The sequence below is a fragment of the Phalangium opilio genome, unplaced genomic scaffold, assembly GCF_054372755.1.
Source record: "Phalangium opilio isolate 3A_F unplaced genomic scaffold, DU_Popi_V2 ptg000031l_1, whole genome shotgun sequence".
Taxonomy (NCBI): Eukaryota; Metazoa; Arthropoda; class Arachnida; order Opiliones; family Phalangiidae; genus Phalangium; species Phalangium opilio.
The window spans coordinates 9,635,994-9,651,001 of record NW_028324158.1 but is presented as its reverse complement, the minus strand read 5'-3'; the positions used below and the strand labels follow the sequence as shown (position 1 = coordinate 9,651,001).

General features: G+C 35.9%; 1 protein-coding gene across 2 annotated transcripts; it reads right to left on the bottom strand.

The window, feature by feature from the left end:
- Positions 1-631: 631 nt before the first annotated feature.
- acj6 (abnormal chemosensory protein 6) lies at positions 632-11,295 on the bottom strand. Of its 2 annotated transcripts, XM_089870813.1 has the most exons (5): positions 11,125-11,198; positions 9,420-9,506; positions 7,732-7,920; positions 2,913-3,533; positions 632-1,224 (listed from the first exon to the last, which is right to left on the bottom strand). In XM_089870813.1, the coding sequence occupies exons 2-5, from the start codon at positions 9,441-9,443 to the stop codon at positions 943-945; spliced, it is 1,116 nt and encodes a 371-aa protein (XP_089726939.1). In that variant the 5' UTR covers positions 9,444-9,506; positions 11,125-11,198; the 3' UTR covers positions 632-942. The 2 variants fall into 2 exon arrangements, with proteins under 2 accessions (XP_089726939.1, XP_089726938.1); XM_089870812.1 differs by lacking the exon at positions 9,420-9,506 and having other exon boundaries at positions 11,125-11,295.
- Positions 11,296-15,008: the final 3,713 nt, after the last annotated feature.

Below are 15,008 nucleotides of genomic sequence, written 5' to 3'. Positions count from 1 at the left end.
CTAACATAAATTTAACGCGATATATCAAAAGGCTATGTCTCTCCTATCCTTTCGTTTATTGCAACGCATATTAAGTTGATAATGTCTTCTAATTATTCTATCACTAAGTTGATTTTCAAATTTAACTATAATTTTCGTAAATTCCCTTCCACGTGACCTAAAATATTATTTTAATTTCAGGGGCCAAAAAAACCTTGATCGAATCTCCCTCGAATCATTAAACCCTTGGATGGGCACACGTGGCATTATTCATATTAACGCCATAGACCTTAAGACAGTCAAAGCCTGATAACTGCCATGGCTTTAATTTAAATTGAATTTTCTTTAGCCAAGAGGTATAGGCCTAATTTTGTTTTTAATTTAATTCATTAAATGTTAAAAATACTTTGATCGTTATTTCATTTAAGATGTTTAAGGAAGGTTAACGAGTACTAATTTTTAAAATAATTCGGGTTTTAGCCACATTCGACTTATATTATATGGCCAGCCAGGTAAAATCATTTAAATAATAATACTCCCCAATTAAAATTAATTAAGTAATTAAGTCGCTTTTGATTCATAAAAAGGGTTGGTTGGTTGGTTAGTTGGGGGAAAATGTTAAATTTCTTAATAAATACCGCGTTTATTTAATTATTAAAATGTTGTTAGTCTTTTTTAGTAAAAAAATAAACCGTAAAATTATAAACATACCTGCGCAGATTAGTTTAGATTCGAGTTCCATCTCGGCACACGTTGCTGAACGATACGGCGTACGCGTACGCGTACACGTCGCGTCGCGTTGCATTCCGCACTCGTCACATATAAATGTAGTACATTAAGAAAGTTGACGTCCACCAATCACGGCACGGGAGATATTCTTAAGATTTAGTCCCATTCAATGGAATGTCCGTTTTTGTTCCGACGGCAGTTTTGTTTATGTTTATGTTTATTATGTGTTTCTCCTCAATGTTGAACGGCGGAATATTTCATACGTTTTTGCTTTTGGCGTTGATTGCAAAACCAGACTCTGACGACGTTCTTTTTCAAGTCGAGTTTCTCGGCGATGGCAGCGATTTTCTCACCGGACGGCCTGGGCTGGACGGCGAAGTAGGCCTCTAAGGAGCGTTTTTCCGGAGCGGCGATCGACGTCCGTTTTCTTTTCTTTTCGCCGGACGGGAGTACGCTAGGACTCTCCGGATCTCGGCGTTTACTCTTCGCTTGAGCCTCGGCCGCTTCCAGCCACGCCTGATATGATATGATATTTCCATAACAGCGTTACGGGGAAACGAAAAAGAGAGATACGGAAAATATTAGAAAGATATCGAAGAAAGACCTAAGACATTTCCGAGTCGGTCGAGTTATTTCATTATTCAAACTCGAATAGAGAGAGATACGAAACTATGGACCAGATAAAGAAAAATGTCCCTTTACTAGTCTCTTACAAGGAGCATTAGTAAAGAGATACCAAGGTTCTATCTGCGAGCCTTTATCACATGTCTCCTTGCATGTGGTTTTATAAAATTGAATTAGAAAAATAAGAGTTTGTGACTTTCTTGGGTAGAGCCAGGAATATATACAGTTAATAGGAATAGTTGTGTCCCTATCTCCGATATTAATCTCTATGCGGGTTTTATGGGCCTGGCTCGAGTAGTATCCGTCACACGACATTATTCTAACTGTGATTTCATTGGATGATAGCAAGCACTAGCTAGGTGCAACGTTTGTATCTTTCATACATAATGATTAGTCTAGCTCTTCTCGTAAAATCCGCCTAGATACGTTGATTGAAAATGGCTTCACAAAGATTCCTGTAAGCTGTATGAATTCCTGGTAAAGCGAATACAATTATAGTATTTCTTCACGGATTCAGGGTACGCCTTAACATCACTATCAAAACTAATAAGAGATGGTCAAACTAATTAGTCTAAAAATAGACAAAACCACCCATCATCCTAATTCAGTTCATTTCAGTCAGCGTTATCAGAAACCAAATTTAAAATACTCTGAGTGTGAGCTGTATCTTTCTAACACGTAAAAAAACTAAATCTACACAAAAACTATGGCTATATATCCTGTCAAACAAGGAAGATAGGTATTCCCCGCATGTATGTGTCATCGTATACTGTATATACGTATCTTCAATGAAAAGAAAGCAAGGTAGGCAGCTTTAATTCTGCAGGGTGAATGTCAGTCTCAGAATATGACGGTTTTTAATAGGTGGCACGTGTTTCTCCCTTATTAGAAAGGATAAATAATTCATCAGGAGGCTGAAAGTGAATACGTGCTTCGATCACGCTCCACGCTATACCTGCACCCATACAGTATACGTCTCGCACCACACAGCGCCATACTGGGCCCGCTCTGCCCACTCGAGCGAGCAATACGAGTTACTAGAACGAGAAAAGAACCCTAAGCTAGCCATGGCCAAGCCAGGCACGAAAAATCTTCGACGTACGAAAGTAGATTGGCTAAAGACCCATTCTTGAATTTTTCATCGTGGCACTCACTAACAGGGATATTTCGTCGCTTATCCAGCTATATAGCTTTTAACGCGATTTGTTCCAAATTTTAGCCCGAAAGCCTGGCGCTAATTTTAGCCCTTTCCCAGAAATATATAGATTTATTAAGTTTCCGATATCACCCTAAAGGTTAATGAAATTATATTTATTTTCAAACTTCGGATCGGAGGTTCCAGCTCCCCGCTCGTTCTAGATGAAGGGATTCTTTTAATTCTATTACTCCGTACATTGGTCCGCTTAATTTTGGGTTGCTTAGCTAATCGAGGCTTATAAACGAGGTGGTAGGACCGAAGTCTATATATATATATATATATATATATATGGGAAATTTTGAGTCCAAAATGTATGGATAACCCTTTTAATAAATAAATAAGGATTGCATCTTATTTAGGTATGAAAGCGAGGATTATTTACCTGTAGTATGGGTTTGAGTGCCACCATATTGTTGTGCGAGAGCGTTAAGGATTCGAAGCGACATATCGTGCTTTGAGAAAGCGACCCGACCCCTGGTAGTTTGAGATTGGCTAAAGCCTTGCCGACGTCGGCCTGCGTGACGCCCAACTTGATCCGCCTTTGTTTGAACCTTTCGGCAAAGGCTTCTAGTTCTCGAGGGTCCGTTTCGGCGTCGTGCATGGCGGCCATAGCGTGATGGCTACTCAGGACGGGATGGTGTGACGCCATCATCGAGTTCATCCCGTGAGAGTAGATGGGGCCGTGTAACTGGGCGTGCGAGTGAGAGCTGACCGCCGTTGACCCGGACTCCGTGCTCATCGACAAGGGTGGCAACGATGATGGGCACATGGGTTCCAGTAACTCCATCGTTTCCATGCCGTGGTGTCCCATTTGGCTGGGGTGAGGGCGCCCCGTCGGTCCTCCGTGACCTCCCGCCGTCATCCCCGGATGGTGAGCGTACATCATGTCGTGTTTCATCGGTAACGATGTCCCGACTGGCGGTGAGTGTTTACTGATATCCACGGCGGCCAGCGCCTCTGCTCGACCCATCAACCCATCATCTAACCCGGCGAACAAATTACTCTGAAAATAGAAATGATATGGAAATTATTACACTTCAAAGTACGCTCCAAAAACTATGATAACTAAACTATTTCTTTCGAATCGAACCCATAAAGTATTAACTATGAAAGGTTTACGTAAAACCTGAACAGTCAACAGAATTTCGTAAAAACTCTTGGATAAGCGAAAGACGTTAATATTTCGTGCTATGCTATTGACGTTTTTAATTATATCATTACAGGCCTAGTTCCACTTAACTATACGTTTCTGAAAAATGAATTATCAAAGCGATTGAATATATTAGGGACTAGCTAACTAAAAACAAATTTAATTAAATACGTTCTAGTTAACCCTAATTGAAAACGGGTATAATATAAATGAAAGAAATGCCCCAACAGTCAACAAATGATATTGACGGAATTGCGTACATAGCAAGTTGTGTTGGGCGTGGCTCAAAGTTAATTAAATCTCGAGTTTACGCTAGTTAAATAAGAGTCGATTTGTTTAGAGATATCGATTAACCTAGAGGCGCTATATATGAGTAATATAGAATGTTTGAGCAAAGGTTTCCGTATATGTTTACTCGTTTGGGATTATTATCATGAAATCGAAACTGCTATGACAAACATTGTCGACATAGAATACAGTTTTATTTACAGCAACGCCTAAATCACTGCAGCGAACAACAAATGTTTTCAAAGCAAACCTTTGCAAACAGACTACATTATTATAATGTAAATTCGTTCAGACAACATTCTCTTTCCTTAGAAAACAAGTTAACTCTGAAATAAAAGGAATGTCAGCTTCATTTAAAGTTATTCCTTTTCTTAATTTATACTCTCTGAACTTAAACTTAACAGATAATCTTTATAGATCAAAGGATTTGAAAACTCGTTACTAACACGTAGAATTGTCAAAAGGAACAACTAAAAGTTTAGCTATAGCTGAGATACTGAGTACTGCCTTTACAAAGGTCAAGAGGTTAAAGCATACACCGTCTATTTCATCCTCTACCCTCATGGTTTTAACTTCAGTTTGGAACAGATGATCTGGCGAGCAATTGAGAACTGCGAAATCAGTGTAAGACTCTGTGTGCCTTTCTAACAAACCTAATATGTTGAAGTCGACTCAAAATATGAGTCGTATTCTTTGACGTCATTAAAGGCTCCTCCCATATCTCTAAATATCATAGTAAGAATTCCTAGTGTGGCTTTTAAGTCTTTGCGTGAAAACAGATTAAAGCTGTAATAGGTTTTCATAAAACTTTAAAATAAAAAGAGGGTTATTGGGAGAGCTCTGCAGTGTAGCCCTTCGGCGACCTAAAGCAGTTCTGCAGTGCCAGACGTCCCGCGAGAAAATCGGGCATATGTTTGATTTGATTTCCTTGAAGGGTAAGGAAGCGAGAGAGCTATACATACGTACGTGTATCTCGTCTGAATCAAAAGTAGAACTGACATTAAAATTTAACCGACGATACACGTTGGGTAGAGAGGGTCAACAAAAAAGGGGAATAGCGCGAACGGCAAGGGTGACGAGGGATGAAGTTAGGGGTCACTTTATTATTCTGTAACAAATAAGGATATTTCCCGTTAGGCGCGGACTATTACATAAAAATAAGATGAACTTAAACTTCGTATTTTAGTTTTTAAGAAGCATTGGACTCATGACCTTTTTAAGACTAAAGTTTAAGCAGGAGTTAATAAAGGTGCATAAAGGAGTAAATCTTTCTCTAGAAACAGCTTTTACTGACGTATGACGTCATGAAATCATTCCCCTTTTTTCGAAAGAAAGACGACAAGGTGACAAGGTGTAACTTAACTTATCAGTTAGTATACTAAACTATTTTGCATTGTATCCCCAAATAATTCAATATAAAACTTTATATTTTATTTCTGTATTTAGGTCAAGAAACTTGCCATTTTTATAAGTGCTACGTCATACGTCAGGGAGACTACAGAGTCCATTATCAGTCCAGAGACAATACAGCATCGTACTGTCATCGTAACTAAGTACGCGTGTAAAATTTCAAGTCTTTCTTATATCTATGGAATAAGTGCGACTAAAATTATACCAAAGAAGATTTCACCTTCCCTAAATAACAAGAGGGGATAAATAAAAGCTTAAGTATAAAAACACTTAAGTTGCAATCCCAAATCCGTTGTTGTTAAAAAATGAAAGAAAAAAAAGAAAGGTGGGAGCTATGGCGCGTGTTAGTCTCGCGTTCTCCTTTTCCCTGAAACCCCCCTCATCTTGAAGAATTCTCAGCCTTTATGAAATATTTATCGCGATGCGAGCCGCTGTAGGACTCCAATCTTTTATTTATATATTAAAAAGGCGGTGAGATCCATTATTCATGAGATGGCATGTCTACCTCGCCCTTTACAAAGCCACTGTACTATCTCCACTATACCCTCCATTGCAACCAATAACAAAAAAAAAGACCCAAAAACACACATAAAAACAATAAAGAATGGTTTTAGATATACTTAGAGACAGACATCAACGGAGAAATTCATTAACCGTGTAAAAATATCCATTAGAACACGCAAATATGGGCTAAAATTATTAACCTTAATTTTATCATAAGTTTATGAGATACGTTCAATAAGTATGACACTACCTATACTTCGTAATGCTACCTAGAGACTTACAGCTCGAGCTTGTTCGAGAATTGAAGTCCTACACTTGGTGTTAATTTTGCAGGACTTCCATCTGGTCCTATTTAGTCTGTACTAAGCCTTTGACAGTGCCTCACCAGGCTTCCCTCGCTTTACCTCGAATCTATGACCTACGTCACTTCATGACAAGCTCCAGTTTGTAACCAGTGACAAACTTATAGATGGAACAGATCTTATGAACTTATGATTGTATTTCAATTAATAAAAAAATTCGCTTATGTTTAATGATGAGGAACAATTCCAGGTAGTTAATTCGTAATTGGTTTTTAAACCACACCTGTTACATGTTTTAACCCAATTATATACAGACCAAACGCTGGAATAATATAATTATTATTATTATCATTCTGGTTATTGATCAAATGCCTTTTTATTTTCAGGCGGTTTTATGAACGTTGTATACATCAATGCAGATATAAACAAACGGTGTCCGAATTGCAACATATATATGTCACTTATTTCACCAGGGAAACTAACACGCTCAAATACTACGATATCTAATCAATTTTTCTATATGTTTTAAACAATTGGGAAAACTTGATTAAACCCAAATTTGTTTTGTTATTTTAATAAAATTAAAATTTTTGGAATTCGGTGTATAAATAATTAAATATAAATTTATAAATTCTAAATCTAGGTAAATTTTTGATATATTCAAATACCTGAAAGGCATGTAAAGCGGATTGTAGACGCTCGGATGACTTTTCGATCACGTCGTTCTTAATTAGGTATAAAAATTAAAATTAAATCCATTCCAAAGCATAATTTTCCAAAATAAAATGCGTATACAATTTTCTTAAATAAAAATTGTGAAATTAATCACGAACTTTGGGCCCTTTTTATTAAATATATCGAAGGCATTTAAAAAGAGCTAGAATTGTTCAGAAACCAGTGTTTTTGAGAACTAATTCACTAAGTACAACTTTGTACTTTGAGCCAGCAATTATGGAGGAAAAAATAAGGTACACACTACAAAATATAGCTAATTATCATTCTATGATAAGTTTGGAAACTATATATCATTTTCCATAGCGAGGAACAAAACATTTTGGAAAGATAAATACACCCGCCATACTTTCATCTAAGTTTTAATTAATTGAAATCATAAAAATAATTTTTAAACTTAATTATTAACATCGTATAAGCGTTACGTCACTAAAGTTAGCGTATCACCCTGATGGGTCGAAATAAAGAAAATATCATAAGCCAGTAATTCAATTCAGCTCAGTTCATTTTGAACACCAAATGTTAAGTTTAAATTAATTTACTTTTAACATTAATGGTCACATTAACGTTTGCACATAGGACACCCTCATTACTAAGCAGGTACACAGGTACACAGAATGGATAATCATTTCAGATTCACTGTACATGCTTGTCCGACTACGGGTTTAGTATATAGCTAGGGCTTTCAAAAAACAAATGGACGGTACAGTGTACCTGAGTCAGTGCCCCTTCCCGCCCCTGTATACCTAACAACACCCTTGGAAAAAAGCGTAAAAAAAATTGGATGGGTAAACTTTCGCTTTCGAAACATTTACCTGCGTTTGGGAGTATCCATGAAAATCGGTTTTGAAGCTGCAATACTCGTTGCCTCGAAGTCCAATTTCGACGATCCGCGACGGGAAGGAACTCCTCGGCAGCTGTCGGCTCGGCTGAAATCTCCCCGAGAAACCCGAGTGAGAGTTGATCGAAGCATCCTTCTTGACGCAGGTGAAAACATCCGGCTGCTAAACGCGTCACAAAGATCACAAAGAAACATTAAGTTAATTACGTTTCAGCCTCAATGAACCGTCACACACACAAACACACAGAAAACAACAACACATAACTGACTGCAGGCGTGTAAAAGGTCAACCTGGACACAGGTAAAACATAGTCTATGAGCGTCTTGGTTTGTTTGCCTCAAAACAATCCAAGAATTTAAGGCGCACTAAATAACGGTTTTTACTATTTAATTATATGACTGCCAAATGAATACGGAATTAGGTCTAATGGTTTTAGTAATTAAAATAATTAAACCATTACATATCTATTAAGGTGTACATTACTTAAAGAAAATGTATACATGTGATAGAATTTAAAATCAACGTTGTGTTTAGTGGTCAAAAATGTATAGAAATGAACTTCAGAAATATTTTTACCTGCTCTTTATCAATTTCATTAGTTTGTTCAACTAAAATTGATAAATAAAATAACCCGAGGTTTACGAATGTGCATGGTTTTAATTCCAGGATTTCATTTAATGAGAGCTTTGGTTTTCTAACTAGATCAATTTCGCAAAGCTTCTGAATGATATGTGCATGAGGAACGTCTCATAACTTAACATAATCTTTATAAATGAATAAATTAATATAAAAAGTTTTGTTAAAAAGAGATTTTGCCATCTGACAAAAATTACATGAAAACAGCACGTGCTAATGCTTGTAAAAGCGCGCGCAAAAAAGGCGCGGTGACAAAATTTATTATTTTACACGATAAACCAAGATATAAGTACTTCACGGTCTGGCAACTACGTTTATCGTGCGTTTTATTAGAATTAAAACCCTTTGTTATGCAATTACCGGATAATTATCCTACGTATTCATTCCGCTTTGTTTCCTTAATTACTAATTACGTTTCGTGATTAAAAGGTGTGAAAGAGATGATTTTCGATGTAGAATGATTATACGAAATCATTAAAATGTGTTAATTGTTATTGGACATTTTATCTTGTAAACTGTGATTGCATTTGATTAAAATTCGGTATTTTTTAAGTCTCTTATTTTGATAAAATCTTACTTTTATTTGCAATATGATAAATCGCACTAGCTTTGATTTAATGACTATTACGATTAGATGATTACCATTATTATTTCATTAAAAATGCCAACAACGTTTTTTCTCATCAATAAATTCCATCCCATAGTAGGCCTAATCATTTAAACATAGTTAATGAAGTAAAAACAAATCCCATACGTAATTAATGAACAATTATAACACCTGAAATACATGCGGCGTTAATTAGGGATTGACACCATCCGATAAAAATACGCGTTTAGCAATTTTAAAATTTTAAGGCATTCCTCTAATTAATATAATATATATAATCAGTTGCAACCTTTTAAAACCCAGTAAACAAATAATTAAATAGTGCTTTTTCAATGACCAATTAAAGGTTTCCAAAGCTGCAACTGACTAATTGATAAAATAATGAATACAAATTAAGAAAAAAATCACGGTAAAGTACCATTAGGCCTTGGTCCGTAAGCATTTTAGAGCACAGTGTCTCGTGTAAGTAGGGAATAACTTCGTTTCACGAATTGTTTTCTACGTCCTACAAAAAGAGTGTACAAGAAACCCAAATGAAAACTATATTTATAAGAGGAGGGTGTTGTTGCAACATCGAGGTGGAAACCAATAAAGGGCAGGTACAAATAAAGAAAGAAAGTTGAATATGTTATAACTAAAATTTATATATAAGTAACAAGTTTGTGGCAATCAAATTCTCTCACGAACGAAAATTTGCCAATTGTAATTCTGTTTAATAATTTAAGAACCTTGAGCTTTCATTCCTAAACACGCGCTCCTGAGTCACCTTTCTATCATTAATTATAAACTCATTCTCACATGCAACGTGAAATTGACACAGAATAAACAAAATGAAATTAGGTATAGCTAAACAAAACCAAAAATAATTTATTACACTCGGTTCGGGTTTGGTTTCATTCTTAGGTCCATTCAGACTACACTAAAATCTTACGTTCATGTCGGTGTAGTTGAACTTGATTTGCTCGCTTAATTAGACTGTTCATGGCATCATGACGTCTTATCTAAGCCATAGCTCACTCAATCATGCATTACTTAAGCATGATCGATTGAGCTATGCTTTATCAGACGATACATGAAAGGATTTTGGATTCTTAGTGCTGTATTTGTAATTTTTTTACCATATACTCGACTCTTTTTAAGTCGTCTGCTCTCTATCACTTCTTGAACAGGGAAATGAACGTACCAACGCGACCGAAACGAAATTAACCAGACGGCCGAAGAAAGGAACGTAAGATTTTACTTCAGTCTGAACCGGGCCTTGATAATCTTATACAAATTAGAGAGATTAAGTTTGGACTCGTGGTGTGATCACCTTCTCTCAGATGGAAAAGAAACATTTACTTTAGTTACACGTTAGGTTAGGTTAGGTTCAATAATTAAAAAGGTTTTAAACAATAATATGATCTTAATTAAGGACAAGTCAACACAACACATTGCGCATCTTAAGCCACGAAATAATGCTACACAATTTAGTTTGATTTATACAATTCTCTCGTAAATGTAAAGCTGCGTGATACGGTAATTCAAAACCGTCCTTCAAAATGTGTCTTTCACTCATTTTAAAAGCTTAAAAATTGCATTGAAGGATTTCAGGGTTAAAATTTCCTTTACAGGTAAAGAATGTTCTACCCCAAGAAAGGACGAACTATCTTTCAAGAGGTTTATCCCTCAAATCTCAATTAAAATTAAAATTGCTAACGGAATATTTAATCATTGAAAACCATATATTTAAATAAATTGTTTAGTACTATACAGGGTGATATTCCAAAAAGGGTATTAGGACCGAAGTAAAGCGGGTTCTAGGAGCGATTCTGAGTCGAAAGGTAACTAACAAACTGAAAGACAATGATTTCTAATTAATTTAAGTTTTCATTGGTAAGACAATCCAATCAGAACTCGTAAACGATGACCCTAAGTTCAAAATGTCATAGACTCAAAATTTATTTCCCATAGAACCATCCCACTTCCGGTTCTAGCACCTTTTCTGGAATATCACCCTGTATAATTTAATTTACTGAGAACTAAATTCCAATACATTTGAAAGAATTGAATAAAAACGAGGGTAGGAAATATACAACGGATGAAAGAATTCACTGGGTCGTTCTGTATTAAAATACTCTCACCGTGGGATTGACCATACAATGTCTCCTCATAGGATCGGAGCTCCTATACGTAGGTGAATATCGGCCGCCGGAAAAGCATGTCCCCGTCGCCGTACTAATCGGAGAAGCCAACGGCGTCATAGATTGCTTAGCGTTCATGACACAATTTCCCAGAAAATACTGCACGGCAACCGAGCATCAAAAATTCGCAGACGTAAAAAACCTCGCTCGCGAAAGCCGTTGGTCGGTCTTCGAACCGGTAACTTCCGGGACCGACAAATAAACCAAAATCCGTGTTCTATATAACCTTTAACCCGCTGATGTTAAAACGTCGTGACGTCTCGTAGCCACCTTAATCTTAAGACTGAGTTCCAATTGTCGATTCTTTAACTTTATATAAAGGTTTTGCTCCTCACTCTCTCTCTCTTTCTCTCTCTCTTACTGTTTCCAGGACCTTTGCACCCCCTTTTTGGGAAGTTCACTATCCGCCAGCGAGATTTACATTAACGCATCGTTGTTTTAAAACTCGCGTTCCCAATGAATACACCGGGTAAAGCCAGGCAGCGCTCTTCACGGGGGGAGAGAGAGCGAATGGTGACGTATTTGCGAGGGTTTTCCGTATGGCGCGTGCGTCGATTTTAGCCTGAAAAGACCACGCCCCGCTTACGTACGGAGTTTCAGTTAGTCTTGGCTTCGGAACCGGGGTTTTATCCCCCTTTTGGATACTACGCGAGAGACGCGGTGCAGAAGCGAGCACTCGGCAAAGGGGGTTTTGTTAGCCTCGGAAGCGAGGAGCTAGCCATTCGCCAGGGGATTCGTTGAATTTGGTTTCCTTTACGCGACGCCCGCTTCCTTTCCTCTTTTCGCTAGCATGTGCCTTCCTAAGGAAGGTTTTCTCTGTTATAGTTGGAGCCGTGCCGGTCTACGTTGTATTCTCTAACGGACGCTGTACTTTTCTCTATAGGCAACTTAATGGCAATGTCTTGTATCGCTCTCATTAAAGGCATTGCTATCTAATATACCTGTCTGTGGCTAAATAGATTCACTCTCTTACTAAACACGTTTAAGTAGATCTTACCAATAATATTTGACACTAAAAATCAAGTTGAATTAGATAAAATAATAATATTTAAAGCAATTGCCATATTTATTATCATGAAACAGTAACACCTCGCACATTAAGATTTTAGGAGAAGCCACTTTATAGGGTTTCGATAGTAATGTATTTTCCCATAGCCCCTGTAAATTGTTTTGCCCGCATAACAAAATGTTCAGGGATAAGTCACCATGCAGGGGTTTTGGGGTAAAGTCGAAAACTAAACTAAACACGTTTAAGTATATCTTACGAATAATATTTGCCACTTAAAAATCAAGTTGAATTAGGTAAAATAATAATATTACTATTAATTGTCATAATTATTATCATTAAACCTTAACACCTCAAACTATATTATAATTTCTTGAAGAAATTCCGTAAATTATGTTTTAGGAGAAGCCGCCTTACAGGGTTTCGATACTAATGCATTTTTCCATAGCGCCTGTACATTGTTTTACCCGCATAACAGCAATATTCAGAGAGAAGTCACTATGCAGGGGTTTTCGGAATAAAGTATTTAAATAGCAGAAAAATGCTAAACAAAACATTATTATCAGAGGCGTGAAGCGTACGTGTTAAACCGACAGTAAGGTTGATTTAGGATTCATAAAAATATATATATCAAATCTCATATCATAATTCATAAATATTTTATAAACAAAAATGATAAGCTAATAATAAATTTACACTAATGGTCCTTGATATTTTTGCGAAAACGTTCCAGAAACGTTTAAAATGTACGAATAGGTTTGTGAGACATAACTAAACCAGCTTTTGTGCCTTTTTGCTAGAATTTTAATCGCCGCTCATCGAAAATTCACCAAAACTTCACCGAGACTTCACACACTAAAATGTAACCAACTTATTAATGTTTTATTCGAAATAAATATACTTCCAACTTCTAATTAAACTGGGAGAAAATATTTTAGAGGGCGGAACAGGCACCCAAAACGCGAGAAACAGTTTAGAAACAAATTTAGCGGGGTTATATTTCGACTGTGCATTGAAAAATGCAACCCTTTGCTATAGGAATTGTAACAAGGGGTTTTGGTTGGATACGGCGTCGGGTAGGAGTGTTTTTAGAATTGGTGCAAACGAGGATGCTAAGTACTTAAACATGCAAATGAATAAAAATATGTTAAAAGTGGGCGATCCACGGAATGGACATGGGAACAATCATGGCATGGACACATCCTTAATATTTAATTTTGATTGTTTTAGAAAATTTCAACATTTTTGAAACCGCTATGATATTGGGTAGAAACTAGAGTCTACAATATTCCACAAAAATGATATTTCTTAATTTTAGTCTCCACTGATTTGCTGCGGTTACATAGCTAGCTGTATTGTGTTATTTAGTAGTGGTTGTAGAATCAAAAAAGAATAGAAATTTTAAAATGTACAATTTCTAATAATTTTTATAAGAAAGTTTTGAACTATGATAAAAATGTTTAGCTGCCGACACCAAATTAGCTTATCCAACAATTTTACATCTACTACTGTTAGACCAGCTATCTCATGTTTTGCATATCATTAGCAACTGTATTTGCAGAAAATTATATTTCAATCATATAGACTGAGGAGTTAGCATCATAATTCAACGCATTCTACCATCTTGTTAAGTGTTGTATAATTATTCTTGGCTCCCATAAAAATCGTAGCTCTAGTTACAAAGCAAATTTCTTTGATTTATTTAACATTATCTGCTTAAAAATTCATTAAAATGTCTTTTTATTCTCCAAAGAGCTAGCTAGAGCTTGAAATACGTTTTTTTTAAATCGAGTACAATGTTGAATTAGTTATGATTTTTAGTTCATTATCTCCTGTAGTTCACACTCGAAAAATAACTCCCTAGATAGCGTGCTAGCTACCGCAGAGGTAATCTAAAGTATCATTACGATAAACGGACAAAGGCAATAATATAACGGTATTTTTGCATATAAAATAAGATTAGGCCAATGGGAATATGAGAATTTTAAATATTAGTAACGTGAATATTTTTATGTAAAATAAATACTGGTAGATAATATTATATATTTGTCAGAAGTTCATTAGCAGAAGGAATAAATTTTTTTCAAAGTAATTCTAATATATGCATATATTATACATTCTAATTAGTACCATGATTAATTAATTAAGTACAAGACGTTTAATTAAATTAATCCTAATTAAGAGATTACGTAAAATGTTAATCTTCAAGGAGGAAGGAATTTATAATTTTCTTCAACTAAAAAAGGAGAGTGGAAAAAAGTCCTATTTTTCTTATATAATTAATTTATGAAAATTAATTATTTTGAAGAAAGTACCTCGAGCTAACTGAAAATAGGTGAGCTACGTTCACTAGCGCTAATTACTAACATTCATAATTTTGCTCAATCAAGCAAAAACACCGTCAAATGGCCACACGTAACAAGAGTCGAAGAAACACTTACGTTTTTAGGAATAAATCTGAACGCTAAATAAACTATAATACTCTACACACAGTATACAGGGTGTTTCTCACAAGTCTGCGTGCCATAAATTAAGGGGGATATTCTTTGGGAAATCAATTTTGAGGCGAAAATGTCGTAACTTCTATCTCCATTTTGTTTGTCCTAAGGGACATTGTTTTCGAGTAAGGATTTGATGGGGTGTTTTAGGGATGACCCCTTAATTAAATTAGAAATCAGTTTCTTAATTAAATTTAAGGGGGTCATCCGTAAAATACTCCAATCAATCTTAACTTGAAAACAGTGAGAAGTTACATTTTCTATTCAAAATTGATTTCCCAAGGAACATCCCCTTAAATTATGCCACTAGACTTACCAGA